This window comes from Catharus ustulatus, chromosome 3 (genome assembly GCF_009819885.2).
Source record: "Catharus ustulatus isolate bCatUst1 chromosome 3, bCatUst1.pri.v2, whole genome shotgun sequence".
NCBI classification, from domain to species: Eukaryota; Metazoa; Chordata; class Aves; order Passeriformes; family Turdidae; genus Catharus; species Catharus ustulatus.
In genome coordinates, this window is record NC_046223.1 from 4,824,853 (window position 1) to 4,847,879 (window position 23,027).

General features: G+C 44.3%; 1 protein-coding gene across 1 annotated transcript; it reads left to right on the forward strand.

The window, feature by feature from the left end:
* The first annotated feature begins 1,172 nt into the window (after nucleotides 1-1,172).
* Nucleotides 1,173-13,622, forward strand: LOC116994165. Its single transcript, XM_033055653.1, has 3 exons — nucleotides 1,173-1,601; nucleotides 10,304-10,447; nucleotides 11,741-13,622. The coding sequence occupies exons 1-3, from the start codon at nucleotides 1,208-1,210 to the stop codon at nucleotides 11,884-11,886; spliced, it is 684 nt and encodes a 227-aa protein (XP_032911544.1). The 5' UTR covers nucleotides 1,173-1,207; the 3' UTR covers nucleotides 11,887-13,622.
* Nucleotides 13,623-23,027: the final 9,405 nt, after the last annotated feature.

Genomic DNA, 23,027 nt, shown 5'->3' on the forward strand with positions numbered 1-23,027 from the left:
CTGTTCCAAAAGCACCTGGAACTGGATGGCTGTGATAGCACAACACTATTGATCCACAAGATGGGATCTGCACATTCACACTGAGGACGAGCGAGAAGGACCAGTAAAACGTGTGTGGGTCATGCTGACAGCCAGTCCCACACTCCCAGTGCCTTTCCAGCTGGAACAGGGAATGAACACAACCCCCACCTGCAACACAACCACAGCTTCTTAAGGGGGACCCTTTACGTGGGACCACATACACACAAAAAAAAGTGTTAAAGAGCAGGTTCTGAAGGGACAGAAAGGCCTTGCCTCCAGCCTCAGTGAGAAAGCATAAGAAGAGCTGGCAGCATTCCTCCTGACCCTCTTCACCTTTGCTGGTCTCACTCCCAAGTTGACTGGGCTCTCCCCAGTTCTGCAGTGGCTGCAGCTGCAGCAGGGAGCCCTGCTCAGTGCCCTGCAGTCAGAGATAACTGTGCCCTGCCAGGGCACTGCTCTGCCTGCCTGAGAAACAGCAGAACTCTCCCTTAAATCTGTTGTCATTAAAAATTTCTTTCTTCAGCACCCAGCTTGTTTCTTGTCTCTGACGTGAGTGACCCGCCCCGGACTGGCACAGTCCCTAGAGCCCAGCAGCACTCCCAGGGTGGTTTGTTTTACAGCACAACAGAAGCTGCTTACACAGGGCAGGGCTCCCACTCCTGTGCCCATTTGGGTCCCTGCCCAGACTCACCAAAACCACCTGTGCTATAGCAGTAGGAGAGTGGCAAATTTAAGAGTGGCTCTAAGAGTCTTAAAGAAAGTGCTGAGCAGATATGGAGAATTATTTCAACTTCATGGTTTCCCAGTGCTGTGCACACACTCCTTGAAGAAATTCCTTAAAACTGTCTGCTTCCAAATAACCCATATACATCACTGGCCCCAAAGACGACACATGATGAAACGGCCTTACAAAACAAATCCTTACATTTCAGCCCAGCAGAGCATCCAAGTGCCCAGCAAAGCCAAGACAAACAGAGCGCTGCTTTTGCCTGAAAACGTACGTGGCTTGAAAATCCCCATTATTGCTCTATTCCAGAAAATGATTCATCCTCCCCACGGGGTTTTGCCTTGCCTCCGCACATTTCGCAAGGCTCCTGGCTTTATAACAGCATGCTGCACACGGTGACTCCTGACAGATTCCTCAGCTAGCTTGAGAGTGAGGAGGCAGCAGCTAATCCTCCTAAAGATGCTTTTCCTCTTGCAGCATTTCTTCCTGCTGGCCACAGACTTTGTGCTCGCCATGACCCTTTCCTGCTTCTTTTATGCCTTCATGTGCATTTCCATCGCATTTCTGACCTGCTGCATTATCATCTTCTCCTTTGGCACGGCGGAGAGGAATGTTGATATGAAAGGGAGAGCAATCGTAATTCTTGTGTCCAACAGTTCCATTGGGAGGATGTTTGCAAGGAACCTGGATAAAGCAGGTTTTGGGGTGTCTGCTGCACAGTGGTCTGCTCAGGAGGAGAGAACAGTGACAGAAGAGTGCTCATCGAACAAGGAGGTAGCCCAGCTCCACCTGACTGAGGATGAGTATCAGAAGACAGTGAAAACCTTCATAGAAAGCCACTTATCCCTGAAAGGTAACTTTTAGGGCAAACTTGTGGATTGTGCCTACCGTAGAAATTAAAATGCAGGAGATTGTGAGATCCTAGTTCAGCAAATGAGGAAGGCAGGAATGCTTTAGCAAATGGTAATAACACTCAAACTGCATTGCATTTTGTTCTGCAAAACAAAAATTTTGCTTTTTTCAGGGGAAAGAGCCTGCTTTGGTGGCTGTGAAAGGCCCCAGCAGACCCCAGTCCCTGAAGGAAGGCAAGGTAGGCCAAGGAAGGAGGGGGAGAAGGTCCTATCAAGGCACAGAGGGCTGGACTTGCTCTGAGAAGAAAACACAGAGATGAACAAGGGGGAGCAAAGCCCAGACAGTGACCCAAGGTGAAGGAATGTGTCTGATTTTTAACCTCTTCTGAATTAAAAAGGAACCCAACTGAGTTCCCTCTTCTTGGCTGCTGTGGGATGCATAAGTCAGGTCACAGCTTTGTGTGGCAGGTTGGAACAGTGTCTCTGAACCATACTGCCATAATTTCTGTGGGAATACAGGACCTGGCAGAGCTCATCTGGGACAGCATGGGGCAAGTGTCCTATTGATGGCATGGCTTTAATCACTGCTGGGGAATCTCTTCCTAGGTGAAGGGTGCCAGTGGGAAAACTGGCTTATGCCCTGCTGAGTAACCCCTGGGATCCAGGAGTGTGTGTCCCCACAGCCATCATTTTACACCTCTTGGGAGTGATGGACAATGCAGCCCCAGCCCTCAAGGGAAGAGGCCAACCCCTCTCCTCCACTGTGAACCTCCCCCAGGCCTCTCTGAGCTGCAAAGCTCTCTTTGCTTCCCCATACTGCCACCTTCCTTCTCCAGCTTCTCCATCCCTCTCCTGCCTGCTCTCCTCTCTGTGGTCTCTCTGAGGCTCTCTTTGGGATCTCCCCAGGGCAGCCTCTCTGCTTACACTGAGCTGAGATCTCAGAGAGCATCCACCTCTCTCCATGACAAGTAGGACCCTTGGTACTACTGCCCAGTACTGAAAGTTGTCTCTGTGCTCCCAGGCCCTGCAGAGGAAGGACATTTGGGAAGTCAGAGCACACACCGCGGAGCCTCCTGTACTGCAGACACCCTTCGGAGGGGCAGTAGGGAACCCTAGCCAGCACCTGCTGCTGCCTGCAGCTATTCAGGACACAGTTCTCTCACACTTCCTCAGAAGCACCCAGCAGACCAGCAGTGCCTGTGCAACTCTGCATGGCCCAGGATGCATACCCTAAGTCACTGCCTGCCTACAGGCTCCCGAAATGGCTCCCTGCACACCAGCAGTGGGTTTCAGACTGAGTGCTCAGCTGCCTGCATGAGCATTTAGGCTCATTTACCCTAGGAAAATTACTGTGGTAAAACCTTCTTGTGTGGACAAGACCTAAAAGCTCCTCAAGCTGAGTATCAGCATAATCCTGCTCTGGAAATGAGCAGCAGAGGTTTTCTTAACCAGTAATGGGAGCTGCTGATTTCTGTGGGCCTGTGCTGTTCTAATTAAATGAGACTCTGGCACAGTGATACCTGTTTTTTTTTTTTTTTTTTTTGCTCTTGACTAGTTTGGTCCCTGTGCTAGTTAAAGGCTTTTGCAGGTGTCATGTTTTTTGACAGGGTGATCTGTTGTAGTGTCTGTGAGGTTTTACATTTAGGATTGCGTGCATAATAGTCACATCACAGATGTGGATGTTGAAATATATTTCCCAAGTGCTGACCCAATTGCATAGCAGATCAAAACAGTATGTTAGGAGGGAAGAAAAAAGGCAAAATAAAAGAAAAAACAAAAAGAGAAAGAAAACCTCACTGTTTTCTTGGGTTTCTTTGTTAATATAGTTTTGAGTGAGTGCTGATATTAATTTTGCAAAATTTACTGGGATATTTTTGGCATGGTTTAGGTGAACATGAGCACTCACCACCAACTGGCTGACAATAAAAGAATTTAAACCAAATCAAAAGCCTATTTTGGTGGGTTCTTAAATGCAGTTTGGTCAGCAGGATCTGGACAAAGGCAGGAGAAGAGTTAGTGCTGTAGGGCAGAACCATTGCAGAATCTTCTCCATTTAAAAACTTCTTTTATGCACTTTGTGCATGCAATTTTTCATTTCTAAAGAAAGGAACCTTTTCTAGTTTTTATGGGTTTTGGTCTTATTTTCTTTTTTAATTACTTGTACCCATAGGACATTTTTTACCATTGTATCTTTGCTATTGTAAATAAAAAGGAACTTGTTCTATATAATTAAATCTTTTGAAATTCATCCTAAATGTTTTTCAAAGTAACACAGTGAAGACAGAATCCCCCAGTCATGGTTCCTTATGACAGCTAAAATATTCTGGTTTTCATTCTAGTATAGGTCCAGCAACCCAAACTTTCAGGAGGGCTAGCACCTTTATTTTGCAGTGACTGCAGAAATTAATAAGATGCTACCAGGCCTAAGGGAATGTTACAAAGGCACAAAGAAATGCAAGTCAGCCCCCTTCCAAATTCTTCCTTTGCTGTGTGATAGTTTAACTTAGTTCATAAAAAGCCTTTGGTTCTTCTGGCTTTTAGCCTTTGATGCCTTTAGATTAGATATTCAAACTTTCTCTGCAACCAAGAGGTCAAAGAGACAGAGGGAAAAAGATGAGAGAAAGAGTTTTATTGCTCACCTCCAGTAGCTGAGCTTGTGCTATCAGATATTGCAAGAGCTCTTGGCATCATGTCCAAGTCCTCTGTGATGGAGCTGCTTGAGAAATTGCTCACTGTGTTGCTCTTTGGGCAGGTTGCCTGGAAATGCTGGCAATTGCTTCACGATTTTCAGGATTGACTGCAGGGAGGGTGGGGTAGGGCAAGGAGGAAAAAACGTAGAGATGGGCAAGACCCAACAGACAGCAACCTGACCTGACTCAAAAAGAGTTCAGACAACCAGAGTGCTGGTCTGGTTAGCTGCTGGAACCTCTGCTGTCACAGCACCTTTGGGTTCAGCTGATCACACACAACAGTCACAGGGCTAAGCAAAACCAGCTCTGACTGTGCCAGAGGATCACACAATTGTTTGGGTTGGGAGGGGCCTTACAGGCCATCAGGGTCCAACCTCAATGCCATGGGCAGGGACGCCTTCCACTAGACCTAGTTGCTCAAAACCCCATCCAGCTGGCCCTGAACACTTCCAGGGATGAGGCATCCTCTGTAATTCCTCAGGTTCCTGCAAGAGAGATGATCCTTGATGTGACCAGTGCCTCACACTGGACAGTCTCTCTGTTCATTCAGATCTCTGCTATGCTGAAGCTGCATACAAGAGTTCTGTAGGTTTTCATTGGGTCAGGATTTCATTTCTTGTACCTGAATCTCAGACAAGACCTGACAACTACTGGATTCTTTGGTACTTATCACCTTCCCTCTGTCCCTGTCTCTCAAATAGGAAGGACAATTACAGTAATTTCACGACCATAAGGCACACCGGACTATAAGGCCCCCCAGGAGTCGGCAAAATTCGCAACTTTGTAGATCAGATAAGGTGCACCGGACTATAGGGCGCACTTTTTTTTTGCAGCGAGGCTCCGCCCCCAGCTCCCCCCCTGCCATTGCTGGCCGAGGCCCCGCCTCAACCCAACAGCCATTGGCCCCCGGGCCCGCCTGTACCCGGCAGGGTTGGTGCCGCGGGTGCCCAGGCCTGCCTTCACCCGGCAGCCATGGGCCCCCGGTACTGCCTGGACCCAGCAGGGGTGGTGCTGCGAGCCCCCTGGCCCGCCTTCATCCGGCAGCCATGGGCCCCCGGGACTGCCTGGACCCGGGAGGGGGGGTACCGCAGGCCCCTGGGCCCGCCTCCAACCGGCTGCCGTGGCACTGCCGGCTCCCCCCACGGCTCACAGCTCACACTTCCGGTTTGACAAATTTCGCAGCTTTGTACATCATATAAGGCGCACCGGACTATAAGGTGCAGTTCTGGGTTCGAGGGAAAATTTTAGTCAAAAGGCTGCGCCTTATAGTTGTGACATTACTGTACTTTTACACAAGCAGAGAAATAACTGATGCAAATTAATAATATTAATTCCTCAATAATGTTAAGACCCGTATGTGAAACACTCTCTCACCACCACACTTCCATGGTTTTTCAGACCAGTAGCAAATGAATGTTTCCAAGCCTTGTTCTGCACAGCTAGGCCAGTGGGAGATACTGGACTGTCATCCTTGGCCATCTGTCCTCATCTCCATGTTGCTGTTGGCAAAATGGCTCTCATGACCTGTCCCTAAATTAATGCAGGCAAGATCACCTTACCATTTGATCAGTTTAAATAGGTGTGCTAAGTCGTGTTAATCCAGCTCATTACTTTCTTCTGTGCACCGTGGGACACTGATGCGATCTCTCTGAGCAGAGCTGTGAGGGCAGTCACACCAGCCTGGGCAGGTACAGCTAATCCTGGCCCAGAGGGGTGTCCACAGCTGCATTGGCTTGCTCAAGGCAAGATGCTGGCAGAGCTACACAGAGCACCGAGCTGTCGAGGCTTCCAGCAGTCCTGTGGCTCCTTGGGCAGTCTTCACCTCTTCCAAAGGCCAGGCTGCTTTCGCAGCTCTGCTGTGCAGCAGGTAGCAGTGGTATATGATCTCCTGGTATTTCCCCTTGCCTTGCACATCTCCTTTAGCATTCCCAGACTTTAGTTTGCCATACAGTTTAGTCCATGAAGGCACTCTTAGGACAGAGATCCAGAAAGTATGGGCCTGAACAGGAGACAGGGACATTGCAACTGCTGTCTTGTGTGGTGGACACACTGTAGAAACTCTTTTGCTTCCCTAAGGATGCCAGTGTGGTTGATCAGGTTGTTTTATAAGAAGGAGGTGAAAGAGCCATGCATTGCAATTTTTTATCTTTCTTCCAAATCTTCTGTTTGCAGACAGGAACAGAAGTAGCTAATTTCTCAAAAAAGAAACCTAACAAAGCCCAGGCAGTTGGATACTTATGTTATACTGGCTCCTAAATTCTGCCAGAAGCCATTTTTAGCATCCTAAACCAGTACCTTCTTCACACCGCCAACGCTTAGCTCATGTGGATTTTAGTCCTAAACCATAAGTTTATCTTACAGCAACCCCTAAACAAGAGTTTGATTTCCAAGCTGCATCAACCACTAAACCACACAAGACTGAAGAGTATTTTTAGGGCTTGCCAAAAAGATATCTATATTTATGATATGTCATTCTTTAAGCAAGTGATCAACACCTTTTCATGCAACTGCAGTGGCAGGATAGGAGATGCAAAGTAAAAATCCCAAAAGTATCAGGGAAACTATTTGTTTATCACTTATGCATGATGCTAAGCTAATCTCTGATTTTGGAAGTCATTGGAAATAATCACAGGTGTAACATAACCTTTACACTGATTTTAAAACTTCCCAGACAAGAGCTTAGCTTTGCACCAGTTTAGAGATGTTGTCCTTCATTAATCAGAGCTGGGCAGCTTCTGACCAGAAAATATTTTTGAAAAATACCCAAAGGATTAAAACCCAAAGAGTTCTACAGATCTGTGTCTTTTCCAAATAATGCAGTTTGCCAAAGTGTGTGTGCACCTGGATGTTTTTACTCTACCCCTTACCTCAGTCCTTCAGAAAAGTTTTCTAGAGGTCAGTTTTAACAGGGAAAGGGAATCAAGTGAGAGAAAATATTTCTGCAGCTCTGCTTTCCCATATTACAGTGTTTGGAGACAGAAACCCGCTGAATAGTTCTAACACATATGCTTAGAGACTTAATTTGAATTATGTGGTAAAACTGAATATGCATAAAAATGGAACACTTCTGTATATGATAATTAAATGCTTCCCTGATACAAATAAATTATCTTTGCTATTACACAGTGCCTGAGTAGATTATTTATTTTAAATCTACTCTTTTCATATTTCCCATTTAACAGACTGTCTTCCCAACACTTCTGCTGCAAACTCCAAGGTAACACAGAAGGATTGTGTGGCATTTTCAGTAGGAAAAGTGGGGCAAGAGCAAACTGTTGTACAGAGTTCTCCTTGCAGCAGGACAGAGGACTTGGCCAGGTCTATGGTCAGCTCAGCCTGTGGAGCTTTTCTTTGGCACTACACTGTTCCTCTGCTTTCCCAGGAAGGTCCTGAGGGGAAAAGTCTGGCAGGTACAGCCTGTGGCACTAAAGATCTTAAAAATCCCAACACAGAGCTGAATTTCACCCCTTGAAAGGCTGACTTAGTAATACTGACTTTAAAAAAATGGCATAAGTTTAGACCAGGTAACCATCTGCCTCTAGAGGTTTAAAAATAAACCTGTTTTCACATCTACTGAATTATAAATACATGTGGTAAAAACATTTCAGACTTGATGCTTCATTATGCTTAATCAAATAATTTGTTCTGACTATGTCACCATAAGAAAAAAAAAGCAGTACCTTCCTTCTGTTCCTAGGTGCCTTTTCCTGGTTTCTAAAACTACATTTATTCTTAAGTATTCACTGCTCTGGTTTGGTCAAATAGCTTGAAATCTATGAGCTGTCTGGAAATAAATTACCCTGGCAGGTAGCATTCATTTCTAACCCCTGAGTGGATGTGAGTAACTTTTCGAACCAACAGACTGAGGCACAACAAAGGGTTGTTTTCAATAATGAATGGTATTCATATTTCCCCCCATAAAAATGTTTCTTATCAGAGAAGCATTTCCAGTGGTTAATGCAGACATTTACACCTGTATGTGTCTATCTGGCACAACACCTGACTGCTTCTCTCATTTGCTTTTCCTTGCAGATCTTAGTTTTGGCATTTAAATTCCATTCTGCCTTGTATACTTGATGTAGAAACATAACAAACACCACAGAAGTCCGTTTAAACCTTAGAGCAGAGCCAAAATAAGTTTTTGGTTTTTCTAGTCCTCTTCTGGTCTTGAACTGCTCTTTTCTGGTGAGAGTCCAAATGCCTGTCCTTCATTACAGCCTTGTTTTGCCCACTCCCATTTTAAGTGGCCATTATTAAATTAACTGAGATGTCACCAACCTAAAGCTAAAACTCCTTTCAGATTGCTTGCCTTTTATTCCTTCCCTTTGACCACCTTTGTGGTTTCATATTTAATATACCAAAAATGCATTTTCTCTCTCTTGTTGCTACCCAAGACTTGAACAAAATCAGGAGAGCTTTTAGTCCTCATCATAGGTTGGAATTTCCATCCTGTTTTGAATTATGGAGGGCACATTTTTTCAATGCATAAACATACTGATGGAAAATTCCCGAGCATTTCCCATAACCATACATACAACATTTACTAATTTACCAGGTATCAAACTGCAAAGGGAGGGACCAGGTCCTTCTTATCCATCCTCTCAAGAACAGCAGACTCCAGTGTTATTTATATAAGGTCCAAAAAATAAAAATATAGGCAGAAATATGAGGATAAGTTACAACTTAAAAAAAAAAAGTATAATAATAAAAGAGAAGCAAAGTCCCCAAATATTTGGATGCCAAAAACAGAGGTGACAGGAGGAATGCTCCTGTCATCCATTTGCTCTCTGCATCCCTATCTTTAGACCTCTCCAGCAGATTTTTATTCATGGCACCAGCTGCAGGGCACAGATCATGTCAGTCTGCATCAGTCATGTGGATGCTGATGCAAGACAGGTCGATGCCTTGACTCTGCAACTCAGCCATGGCAGCAGGTAAAAGGAGATTTTGATTCTTAGCTCTGTTTTCTGAGAGGCAGAGGGGCAAAGTGCTGAGAAGGACAATTCTTGGTCAGAAAAAAGTCACCTGGAGCTTTTCTTGGGCTCCTGCTAGAGCCCTAGGGAGGTATTTTTCTCTCACCAAGGCCAGGCAGGGCACTTTTTCCTCAAGCAGGAAGTAATTGTCTTCCAACATCAGCCAGTCTTTCCCCTCTCCCATGGATGCACTGTCTGGAGACAATCTGGAGCAGCCACCAGGTTTTAAAGAAATATGGCTCCTACGTAGACACTGCATTCTTATGGGTCAGAGCCCCTTGGCACTCCATTTAGAAGTTACACAAGTAAACAGATAAAAATTCCCTCTCAAAGATTATTTACTACAGCCCTAGTTCTGATTCATTTTCTCCACAGAGTAAAAAGCTTTTGTACCTGAATATGCCCCTGTGTGATATTATGATGTAATGGCTTGGCATTACAAAGGGAAAAATTCCTTAAAGAGAACAGGTCTCATTCAGTGATGGTTTCTAATAAGTGTAATTTGATTTTTCCTCAAGCATGTTTCTTGGAAAATACTTCCCTTTGCTTCTGAGAAAAGCAACTGCTAACATTTGTCTGATCATAAAATTGATTTGACCTTCTGCAAATAATCTGACTTTCCAGTGGGTCGCTGAACTTTTTGAACTGCATTAGGTTGTTCATAGAACACAGCTTTCTCTTGTTTATTCTGGATAACCTCTTCATATAACGATGGAAATGCTTCCAAAGGTTTTGAAAAATTTACTTCTAAGAACTGATTAAAAAAATAAAGATTTGAAATTCCAAGGGAATATGTAATGAGATTTCAGTGGACACAGGGAGGAATAACTACCTTTGACTTTGTTTCTAATACTGTGAGTCTTGCACACTATGGCTGCCTCCTTCCCAGCATGGATCACTGCAATGGAGCTCATTACCTTCAGGTTTTTAATTAGAATGAGTTGCAAGTGGCAAGATTTAATTTGTACCTGTTCTGTCTTTGGAGAAATATCACCATGTGGTTCAAGAATGAACTGAGCTCATACCCTGTTGGTTTGGCAGGTATGTATGGGAAGATGAGGAAGCCGTCAATCCTGATATGGGATGAAGGGGCACCAGACATGCGTGGGTTACCTGAGAGGAAATCCTCCTCTGAGGGGAAGAAGGCTTTCAAGGCTCCACGCAGGAACTGCTTACTGCAGACAGGTACAACTGAGCACATTGCATTTCTCTGACAATGTCTAAATGAGGGGAAAATTTCTTTAAAATGTTGCAGCCAATATGGGATTTTTTTTCCTTAATATTGTTTCCAAAATTTCAAAAGCAAAGCCCTTGTTTGTGGCCACTTTTCACTAGGGTTGGTCACCAACAGCTTACAATGTGGGTTTAAAGGTTTTAGCTAATATTCTGGAAGAATGTTGCTCTCTCAGGCTGGACTTTTAAACAAAACTACCTGGATAGGACAGAGGCAACATGTGCAAAATCAGCTCTGCAAAGCTCCCACTGTCCCAGGGACCAGCTGAGTTCCCTCCTCCTGACACAGAAAATAAAACCCCATGGCTCCCATCAGCAAAATGCAGTTCAGTAACTGGCAGCACCAGGCCTTTATCAGATGGCAGAAATTCTCCCCCTGGTTTGCTCTTCCCTGGAAAATACTGCTGCTTTAGCATCCACTTGGAAGAGCTGCATTGTCAGGGCTAGTTGTTTGTGGGAAGGAAGACTTCCTGATTAGAAATAACCCTCTAATTAAAACATGGTTTTATTTATTAACATGTCACATTCATTTGTAGTTACTTATTTAATTATAAATTACAAGCAATAATATTTAATGTGAAACCTCCTCTGTGAGACTGCCACCATTGGAAGGTGTTCTCTGGGCTTGTAAGAGTCTCACAACACAGGAACACAGGCAGGTTCTGGCCCTGGGGAAGAGATGACTCTGGCTGTGGTGTCCCAATGCACTTTGTAAAAGAGCAATAACAAAAATTAAATTGGAAGAGTAGGCAGCTAAATACTCCTTCATGAAATAGCAGGAAAAAATAGGCATCTCCTCCTTTCCCAAGGGGTAAGTATTAGATGTGGAATATCTCAGAAAGATGAGGTTAACAATCAAGAAATTTCTCTTCCAACTGCCTGATTCTCCCCCCTCTATCCTTACTCCCCATAAGCCTTGCTCTGGGTGCCAGACAGCCAGCACTGGGAGGTGCAGCACTGATGGTCACCCTGCTAAACCTCCTGCTGCTGGCTTCTGTGACTCAGGTCATGTTTGAGGGACACGTTTGCACAGTGTGGAGGGAGCTCAGCCTGTGAGCAGCCCCTTCCCCACAGCCTGCTGCAAACAACAGTAGTAGGAGTGGGACAGGGAGGGAGCAGAACCTCCAGGGTGTACCTCCAAAGCCTGTAGAGGCTGCACTAAAAAGCCTTTTTTTTTTTTACGCTTTGATATTGTCTTTTGCTATTGAGTTAGTGGTTGAAACAGTGTCACTTTTCTATTTGTAGCTCTCTACATCTCTGTCCTCTGTCACCCACTGACCTGTGTCCTGAGTCTCCTGAAGAGAAGCCCACAGCTGCTTGTGCCTCTGCTGAAGTCCAAAAACCGAGAGGTGAGGCAGCACCCTCACAGCTCAGTTACCTGCCAGAGGTAACCAGCACCTCCTTCACCTCTGCTGGGACAGGGAAGGGGGACCCAGGTGGTGGGGACACGGCTGGGAGAACAGCCCAGGAGCAGCCTCCTGCAGCACTCTGACACCTCAAGGACTCTGCCTTTCTGCATCAATGTGGCCCTGAGCAATCCAGCCCGGGGCACAGCAGTACATTCAAATCAAGAGCAAACACGAGACCAGCCAGCTCAGTCTCCAAGGCCGAGCCTTAACTGCTCTCCATCATCTCACTGGATTTTAAGATGCACAATAGTTGATCTTAAAGGGCAAACCTCAAAATATCCTGTCTCTTGTTCATTGCTGGACCATCTCCCCCCAGTTCCTGTATCCTCACTGCTGCAGGCTCCAAAGGCCCATGGATTCCATTTACTCCAGCACATGGCTGGAAGAGCAATTGAAACGGTGTTCCCCAGCATCCCTGCTTGAAAGGAAGCACCCAGAGCACCCTATGGTTCTCTGATCCAGGCTTTAGGACAGAAGAGAAAACAGAAAAAATGATTAAAAACAGAAAATAAAAAGGCAGACAGTTCATGAGATGACTGCCAGTGTCCCTACTGGGTGGTCTAATCTTTTCTTGCTTAAGGGGAGAGGGTCCCTGGCTCTCCATCTAACACTCCTGCAGGTGTCTGGTTCTCAGCAGCATCTTTATGTTTTCTGAGTGTTGGATCAGAGCCATAAGGCAGGCTGTGGATGCTGCATGGAACACAGAGGTGGATACAGCCTGTTAGCCCCTGCCCTGTGTCACCAGTGGCTGCTGCAGCAGCTGGGCTGAGGCAGCACATGCAGCCAAACAGCAGCAGAAATGAACTCAGGGAAATGAGTTAACAGCACTGAAGAGCTAAAACTCTCCTGCTGTCTTTCAGCCAGGAAGGAAACCCATGGAGCTCTACACATTAGCACTGTCACACCACAATGATAAAAATGAACATAGCTAGGATCAGAAGTGACAAATCCCTGGCAGTAGGGGATTATGAGCAGTGACTTCAATTGCAAGACAACAAAAAACGGTGGATGAAGACAAAACACCTTCAGAACCACGACACAGGTCTGCAACTCCCTTGCAAGTCTAATGTGTAAGGAAGAGAACACCAAGACACTGAAATTTTGAGTTGTTCATTACAATGCTGTACTGTGCACACTGGGATATGCACAGAGGAGAAAACATCTGAGGTGAAACGAAATAAAGGAAGAACTGTGCTTGGAAGCAAAACGCTAGGGCTTGGTTTTCATTATCTAAAGCCACAACTCAGAACTGCCTGACTGATGATAAGAGATGTCACCCTCCCAGGGAGCTGGAACCAGGGAGGAAAATGAAAGCTTTCAAAACAGCTTCTGTAAGACATTAAACCAGCTTAATATCAAATCAGACTGAAAACAAACATTTTAATTCTGTGACATCAAAGCACTGAGAGAGAACATGTTAAAGCAGAAAATTCCTGAATTAAAAGCTTGAGGTTTTAGTCTTTACACATTTGGCAAATAACCAGTTACATGAATTATGCCAAACCCATATATTCTGCAGAACATCCCAGAAAATGTTTCCTTTAGTCAGAACCCTGCTCTGAGCCAGTGTTGTCAACTCCCTCAGTGCAGAATCCCATTGTGTGTGCATAGCCCTGTACAATTTCAGCTGATAACCATTATTTTCTCCTCCAAAACGTGGCAGGGGACACATGTGGGCTGCTGCATGGCTACTGCTTCTCTCCCAAAGTGACCTTCAAGCAAAGGATGGTGCCTGCTTATGTTCACTGTAGTATTCTTGGTCTGAATATAGAGACATTACATGAGCAAAGCTCCTGAAGACCTCAGTGGAAGTTTTGCTGGCCTGAGGACTTGGGAATGGCCTACATTTGTTTATAAAGCTTTCCAGTCCATTGGGATACAGGGAACTACTGTGTGCGAGCTTAAAATTATGACTGTGAGGCAATACCACCATGAGATAAATTATAATATAACTGCACTTAAAAGTATGTTTGACATAAATTAGTTATATCAAACTAACACTGAAGTTATAGACTGCTGAAGCTGACTAAGGGACCTGAATGCCCAGATGCTTTTAATTTGAGTGGGAATGAGGGATTTGAATTCCTTAAATAGTGTTGAATGTTTCATCACTAACATATAACACAGAAAAATTAAAGCAACTGGCTTTTCAAGCCTACAAGCCTGGCCAAAAGATTCTGGCAACATCTTTAGACACATCTCCCCAAGCATACAGGCATTAAAATTAGAAATTCAGAAAATCCTGAAAGTATTCCAAGTCTTGATGAATGTTTTCAGAAAAAAATCCAACAATTCCAACTTGTTTTTCAATAGATCACTTTGATCCATTTAATAAAAATGTAATTGGGCTATGAAAGTCTGCTAAAATAAAAATAGATTTAGCACCAAATCCTATGTCCTGCAACTCAGCACAGAAACAACTGATTACCCAAGACCTGTTCTTTCACCTCAATCTCAAATGCAATGCTTCTATTTTTTGAAACTTTTAAAGAAAACACAGAATTGGACTTCAAATAGAACAGATTTTCCTGGGCAACACTAAAATTATTTCCCAACAGAACCAAAACGTTAGTGGTGCTGGAGAACCAGAGGGAAGCTCGTTACATGAACACATCCTTTTAGCACTTTTTGTTAATAACTAATCTACAAACTACTATTATTCCTTTATAGATGTCTGCATGCCTGTCAAAAGCTATGAAGAGAGCATCCGCTTGCAGCATTGTCACTCCCTTAGTAGCAGTCTGTCTCTATTTTTGGAGACACTTTTCTCCTGACTTTCCTCTCCTGGGTAGGGGTCAGACACAGAAACAGCCCCGCTGAAGCCAGGGCAGGTACTGCCCACCTCCACACTGAATACTGGGAGGTGTTTCAGACACCTGAGATGAGAGATTTCCCTTCATGTGTTTCAGGGAAGAACACAGAGGGACGAGAAGGCAGAGAAGCAAAATAATGATTAGTGTAATGGGATTTGCTATTCTTGTTAATAGTTTAATCAATATAAACATATACAGAACCCTCTGATGTGCTTGCCTGCTGTTGTCTGTGGCTTATCCCACTCCCTGTTAGCTCAGTAGCAGGGAAAGCCTGAGATACCAGCATGAACAAGGGTAAAAGATACAAAAGAGGCTCTTTTCTCCCTGGAGGTTCCAAGGTTTCCAGGATGCAAAGAGGGCAAGCTCCAAGGACAGGAGGGTTTTCTAGGGTCACGGAAAGGGGCGGGGGGAATTGGCATCCTACCAATAAGACAAAGGCAGGGGGGACAGGGTCAAACCACAGGGTATTATAGGGGTCACAGGAGTCAAGGGACTTACCATTCTTAATACATCTTGGATAGTGGATTACAACACTTGCCATGCTCAAGTGTCTCTATAATTAGCTCAATACTCAAGCCATGGTTAGTATCACCTGCATCTCTGCTATTCACTTCTGCAACAACAAAAAAAGGCAGAACTGGAATTTTCTGTGTCTAAAACTCAGCCATGAACAAGAGACCACGCCATGGTGTGTCCTGGCTGGTGCTGGATACTCCAGACACACAATGTAGAGGTGTCTCAGGACAGCTGGGACTTGCTCAATATGAGCAGGTTAATCTTATGGGTGCTGTGCTCCAAGACTCTGCTTGCACCAGACTTGCAGGTGGAGCCACACATGCTCCTCACCAGCACTGGAGACAATCCAACCCTTCCAAGGCTTTGCAGATGACACACCTAGATCCTGTGCTTGTCACACAGCTTTTTCTTGGAGGAATAACTTAGCAGCAGCCCCTGACTTGAGAGTTCATCAATGAGGTACTGCAGAGATGCAAAAGAGAGGAAAGCACAGAGACACAGCAGGATGAGGCAGAACTGGTTCCAGGGTGGGACAGCACCAGGCCCATGGAGGTCACTGCAGTGAGGCTGCTGGTGCCACACAGGCTTTGCTGAGTTTTGCCCTAGAGCAGTTGTGTTTGCAATCTGTACCATGTCAATTATGGGGTGTTACTGGTGTCATACCACAGGACACAGCACATGTTCTAAGGAGCCACACACCTTCCTTACAATCCTTTACCTTGATTTTAGGCAGAGAGAGAAAGTTTGTGTTAACTTTTGCTTTCATCTCTCTAAACAGATAGTGCCAGAAGCATATAAAAACATCCCATTGGTGTATCAGTATAAAGCTCATTTAAAAGGCTTAAAACTGACTTTGAAATAAGCTGAGACAATCTCCAAATTGACAAGTGCAAGGCATAGGGGGGAAATAATCTCTACAAATGGCAGATTTCCCTGTGGAACAGCTTTCCCCACTGCCAGGCTCAAAGGGGGGGCACTCCTCCATCCAAATGCCTGTCCCCACAACCTGATGAGAGGGAAGTTGTGTCATTTATAGCTGCTCATCTGTGAGCAGACACAGCACTGAAACAGTGACTGCCACAGGCAGCATCTGTTCAAGGAGCCTGGACTTCACGTCCCAAAGCACAGGAACTCTGAAATAGGAAGTCACAAGATTAGTTTGCTATAATGTGTCTAATTTATTTTGGCATTCCCTAGGGATAAAAAAAAAGCAAAAAAAAAACTATGTGCAATTCTGTTGTATCAGCTCTGAGAAGCATGAAAAATCACAACTACAAGGAACAATGTCTTATGGGTAGGTGAGTTATTTTGGCCTTTAAAATATTTTTTCGTATTAACGAACAACTCACAAGTTTCCATTGTGCCACTTGGATGCACTTTGTACTGCACTATGTCACAGGTCAGCTGGTGCCCGAGGCAAAGCCTGAAATACCATTCCCCACTGATATTCTCACTGCACAAACACATTCCAACAGATGCAAGTACTGATAAGGCAGCGATAGGGGAAAGTCCCACAATTCCAAGGAGAAGTTCAATAACAATCCCTTCTTACCTAGGCCAGAGGAACAAAACTCAAACACTGATCAAACCCTTAAATACCCACTGCTATGGCTGAATGCTTGTTTCAGAAGAGCTCTCCCACTCCTCTGCCCCTTTTCCAATGGATGTGAGAATCTGTCTCCCTGTATAGACAGGGCAGTGAAGCTGACAGGAGCATTACAGAGTATGACCTGGGGAAAAGAGAAAGCCAAGGGGCCTGGAGTCCTTATCCAGGGTTTCAGGAGCCAGACAGGCTTTGGATAATGTTGCTGACTGATCATCCCACAACGTTTGAACTTGAACATTTCTGTCAAAGAAATCTTAACATTTTCAAGAGCCTGGGCTTAGGAAAGTGAGATCAAGCCCATTAGACACTGGTTGTGCCACCAATTAGACAGTTCTCCTAATGAGGAGAATTCATTGAAACTGCTTTCTTGGGAGCTTGTTTATAAAGCAAGTTCAGAAGCCAAGAAAACTGTCCAGATACCCTGGTTATTCCCTATTTGTAGTACTACATCTTTTGCTGCTTGGAGAGCTGTCAGAAACCTGTTCTACATTACTGCTTTCTATCAGCCTCCAAAACCATCACTGAGGGGCTGAGGCAAAGTGGAACAAAATCAACAGCTTGCATTTCACACACTAATTATCGAGTGAGTTTCAAGTCAGATACTGTGATTTACTTGTTGCTGCATGCACCCTCCTACCCTGTTCTTATCTGAGCTTACACATTTAATACTTGTTACTCAAGTAAGTTACACTTACACATTCAATATTTCCAAAGTGGCAAATCTCTGGATAACTACAGCTGTATTGCTGAGAAGACAAGATTCCCTTTCCACTGAGATGAGATTACTGGCTCTGATTTAATTAAGTCAACCCGCATTCATGCTGATAGATTAGTGTAAATCAGCCCTAGTAAAACCAGAGGTCTAGAATGGATTTCCAGAGATTATTAATCCACTGGGCTGAGTAGGGGAGGACATGCATAGGCCATTCTTGACAGGGTCTAGCTTGTTTTGAAAGAGTCACAGACCTCTCCCAGGAAATCTGCTCCAGTCCTTCACACTCCCTTATTATCAGATTATTTACTAAAGATAAAGTGCCCTGATTTTCCCTGACAGCAATTTAGGCCAAAGATTCTTGTTTTAACTGCCATGGTCAGGAAGACCAAATTATTGCTTTTTCCTTCCAGCAGCTGACAGTGTTTTGGGGAGAAATACAGTCTTCCCCTCAGCCTCCCTCTGCTGAGGATGAACCTCCCTCCATCTTCCCTAGCAAATCAAGCCTTTTGGACCTTGGATCAGTCTCCCTGCCTTCCTTTTCACACTTAACCCACTCCAGCTCAACTTTGAAGTACCCTAGGCAAAAGCAAACGCTGCTGCTTGCTGGATTATTGCACTTGCTCAGGGGGAAAAGTGCTGCTCATACACTTAATGTGCGTTTTCTGTAACAGCATGGTGTTGTTTATTGATGATCAGTTTATGAGACATCAAAATCTTTCATCCTTATTGATAAGTCAACTATACATTTAGCTACTGGTCTCCAACCTGTCGTAACTATAAAATAACTATATAGAGAGTTTATTGCAGTACATAAATCTGTATCAGCAGAGGGGCAATGCACTGTCCCAGATGCATAGCAAGCTGATTTTGGTGGGGTTTTTACCACCTCTCCACTTACAAGCATCATACTGAATTCTAACCCTGTCCAGTGTGCTCACAGTCTTTCCAAGCTGCTACCAGCTGCAAGTTTAAACTGCTTGCTCTCTCTTGCCTCAGGCATTCCACAGGTGTAAACATAAGACAAACGCAGAACAAAACCCCCCTGAAATAGATCCCTATCGATTTTCCAACCAGTTTTGCATCCAGATATATTCAGCCATGTCATCATTATATGAGCACATGTGAAAGAGTTTCAGAACCTGAACTTTTGAGTCTTGTGCCTTAAAAAAAATTTATGCTGCCTGTTACTCACCCCCTCAATTTCTTCTAGGTGTTCTCCAATAGTTTGGTTATTTGTTCTAGTGTTTTTCCAGGAACTAAAACTAAGTTGACAGGTCTGTAATTCTAGACCTACTTATTAGCACCACTTTTGGACCTACAGCTCAAACCTGCACTACTGGGCTTTGCTCCAACAGACCACTTTAGCAAGTATTTAATTAAGAGGGACAGACAGCCGTGGCTCTAGAGGGGTTGAGTAACATGCTTATTGCTACACATGTATTTGGGTGTTTTTCTGGTGCCTAAGAATAGATACATATTTAAAAATCCAAACAAAAAACCAACACGCCAAACCCAAGCAAAACAGAGATGTATTTTCGTATGCTTATGGACTTTAAGAATTGAAGCAGCAAGAAATACTAAACATTGACTTTTCCAAGATCATTCTCCAATGCCCTGTGATCATCTCCATTGTGGTGACTTCCTTTACTACTCTGCTGCTTCATTCTCTTGTTTTGTTAGATCTCTCTCAAATCTCCCATAACACCTATTACTTTATGCCTCCAGGACATTCTTCAGCCTTATTAGTCCTTCCTTTTAGGGAGATAATGAATTGATTAGATGTCACTTAGTCTGTCATGAACTGCTACTGACACCTCTTGCAGCAGCTTTCTGTGCATTCCAAGGGTGTTTTTATGCTTCTGAAAGACAGAGTACTGACAGCTCTGGAGGGCAAGACTGATGTCACTCCCAGGCCAGCTCTGTCCAGACCAGCTCAATCCACCAGAGCTTTTACATCTCCCGACTTTAGGATTATCTGTAGCAACATCCCAGAAGGAAACAGCACACTGAAAATGGTCAAAGGACCAGCACACAATGGTGGAGCTTACCCAGACTCCTCTGCTGCTCCCCATTGTCCCCTCCAAGTTTAGGAAAGCTCTCCTGATCCCTACCTAAGGCAATTGCTTAAACACAGCCCTTGATCTGAGGCTGCTGCTTAGCAAATGAAACACTTAGAGCTGTGTGTGGGCTGGACTCCCCTCATGGTAATCCCTCAGCTGTGCCACTCCAGCAGACAATTGTCATTGGAACAGAGCCACCTGGATCATGAGGTGCAGAGCCCCAGCCCCAAACTCCCATTAGTTTTGCTCTCCTGGCTTTTCTCTGTTTCTGTTGCTGCTTGTTCCTCGCTTCTAAGCCCAGCATGGATGTGGTCAGTCAGGTTTTCTTCCACACCTCTTCTATCTAATTTCTTCATTCTCTCCACCTGAATCATTTCCCCAGATCAGCAGAGACCTTAAAGCACACTGCTTATTCCAGACTAAATTTATCTTATGCATACAGAATTGGGGAGGAATTCCAGCCACCAGAGCTCTCTTGCAAGCTAATTATTCTTCAAAGAAGTTTTAGGCAGTCCCAAGGAGCATCTAACTACTGATTTTCTACTCTGTATAACTTCCCTGCATGATATACAGTAATTTCATGACTATAAGGTGCACCCTTTTGACTAAAATTTTGGTCCGAACTCGGAAGTGCGCCTTATACTCCGGAGTGCCTTATATATGGACAAAGTTCAGAAATTTGCCAACCCAGAAGTGCGAGCTGCGAGCCGAATCGCAGCCAAAACAAACCCCAAACACTGACAAAGTGTCTTGGGTTACAATACAGGATGTGATCAAAGTATCTATTCTATCACTGTCTGTTGTGACCAAGTGGGGCAGTGATCCTTATCTCTGTGGGAGATACTCTGCTAATGGGCCATCCATTGAAATCAGTAGGGCATTGTTCTTGATCTTTGCAACCCCCATCCTTCCTCCAGGGAGTTATCTTCTGCTAATGGCCCATTGAGTCCCACTACATGATTGATAAAATTACTTTATCCCATTGAGAGTTGTTCCAGACAGGGGGGAGAGCCAAGCTTTCCTATCTAGATAAAAACTGAAATTCTGGGACACCGAGTAACCCCTTTCTCCACTGGACTCTAGAAAAAATTGAGATTTCTCCACATCACTATTAGACCTCTGGAAGGAAACTGCGCCTTCTACAAGACCACTGCTTCAACTAAACCACATCTGTCACTACAAGAAGACTGCAGCCACTATTTAATGGAACTGCTACCAACACCCTGCCTGACGGGTGTCAGGCTGTACTCTGACTTTGTCAGGGGTTGGGGTTTGTTTCTTTGTAGTACTGTATTTCTGTTTTAATTTCCCTAGTAAAGAAGTGTTATTCCTAATTCCCGCATCTTTACCTGGGAGCCCCTTGATTTCAAAATTATAATAATTTGGAGGGAGGAGGTTTACATTCTCCATTTCAAAGAGAGGTTCCTGCCTTTCTCAGCAGACACCTATCCTCCAAACTAAGACACAAAGTCAGAGCAACAACGTGACACCTGTCAGTCAGGGTGTTGGTAGCAGTCCCATTAAATGGTGGCTACAGTCCTCCTGCAGTGACAGATGTGGTTCAGTTGAAGCAGTGGTCTTGTAGACAGGTGCAACCTCCCTCCGAAGGTCCAGTGATGATATGGAAAAAAAGTCCAGTTTTCCCCTAGAGTTCAGGGAAAAGAGGGCGACTTGGTGTCCCAGAATTTCAGTTTTTATCTAGGTAGGAAAGGCTGGGCTCTTTCCCCTGTCTGGAGCAACTCTCAATGGGATACAGTAGTTATATCAGTCACACAGTGGGACTCAATGGGCCATTAGCAGAAGATCACTCCCTGGAGGAAGGATGGGTAATGCAAAGATAAAGAACAATGCCCTACTGGTTTCAATGGATGGCCCATTAGCAGAGTATCTCCCACGGAGATAAGGATCACTGCCCCACCTAGGGATAGAATAGATACTTTGATCACATCCTGTATTGTAACCCAAGACAACACGGTTGGTGTGATTGTTACTAATTCATTACTTTGTTGTATGTGGATCCTTGCTGCAAAAAGAAAGTGCACCTTATAGTTCGGTGTGCCTTATATATGAACAAAGTTTGGAAATTTGCCAACTCCCGGAGGTACACCTTATAATCCGGTGCGCCTTATAGTCGTGAAATTACTGTAATCATTCTCCTCCTGTCTCACACTGTCACTTTGTTGTAAGTAACATTTGGTTAATGTATGTTGTGGGTTAAAGTTTGTTAATTGTCTAAGTTGACTGTTACAATGTTGTAGTTCTGGGGAGAAAGTTCGTTGTTTTGGGGAGAGTTGATTGCAGTATAATGAATTTATTAATGTTTGTTAAAAGTTTAAAGGGGTCCAGGATGTGGTGTGGACTCCAGAAGCAGTGAAGTCAGCACAGTGAGCTATGACTGGTGGGGGGAGTTGTCCAATCATTCGATGACCTGGGAGAATGATTGGACCGGAATGAACCTTACCAAGAGCCAATGAAAGCCCCAAGGAAGGACCAATCACCACGAGGATCCAAATCCAACCAATGCTGGACCAGGGCCAGGTTATCAAAGGGAGTGTTGGGCTGCTGCCCGGGGTTCTCCTGCAGAGTCGGTTGCCAAGGGAGTACCTGGTGTGTCCGGGGTTTGACACATTGTAATTTTTTCCGGCTTGCTGGGAGGGGACTGGGCTTATCTCAGGTCCTCCGTCCTCTACTGCTGCTTTACAATAAACGAGTGCTAGTTTGTGTGAGAGAGTCTGTGCTCTGTTTTTAACAACCGAGTGGCTCTCAGATAAAGACTCTGGCCTTGTCCATAACAACTTGTCTCTCTGAACAACCTGGGAACAATACAATAGTAGGATAGAGGGCACCAAGAAGGGCACCATCAAAAATATATCTCTGTATAAGTAGAGTCTGTAAAAGCAAAGCCAAGAAATGTCTGTAGACCTTGTTTAATATTCATCAGCCAATGTAGGGTATAACTGAAACCCAAATGTAACTGTTACGAAAATTCAGACTAGAGGCAAATCAAATGGAGACAGTTCTCTCAGTATGCTTCCATTTCAGAGTTTCTCATTTCTGGATTTCTAGCATAAATGTACCACAGAGAGAAATGTTATTGAGTACATTGGTTGCTTACAAATGACTACATTTTTATAAAAATTCACTTATTGGGAAAGGGAAAAAAAAAAAAAAAGAGAAAAGGATTTGGCAATCAGAGACTCCAAGGAATTGGCCTAGTAAAAATCTATTTCTTACACACAATTTTATGGAACAACAAAATAAGATTGGAATTGAGACCAGCACATCTTAAAAACCCTGTTGTGCAGTATTAAGCTGTTTTTTTCCTCCATCTCCTTGCACCAAAAAACCCTTGACACATGATTAACTTAATGAACATTAAGAATGCCTTTGGCTTCGAAATTCAACACCTTTAA

Coding starts and splice junctions, on each gene's coding strand:
- LOC116994165 (XM_033055653.1), top strand. CDS start 1,208: ATGCTTTTCCTCTTGCAGCATTTCTTCCTGCTGGCCACAGACTTTGTG. Junction 1,602..10,303: donor AAGCCACTTATCCCTGAAAG/GTAACTTTTAGG, acceptor TTGGTTTGGCAG/GTATGTATGGGAAGATGAGG. Junction 10,448..11,740: donor GAACTGCTTACTGCAGACAG/GTACAACTGAGC, acceptor TTCTATTTGTAG/CTCTCTACATCTCTGTCCTC.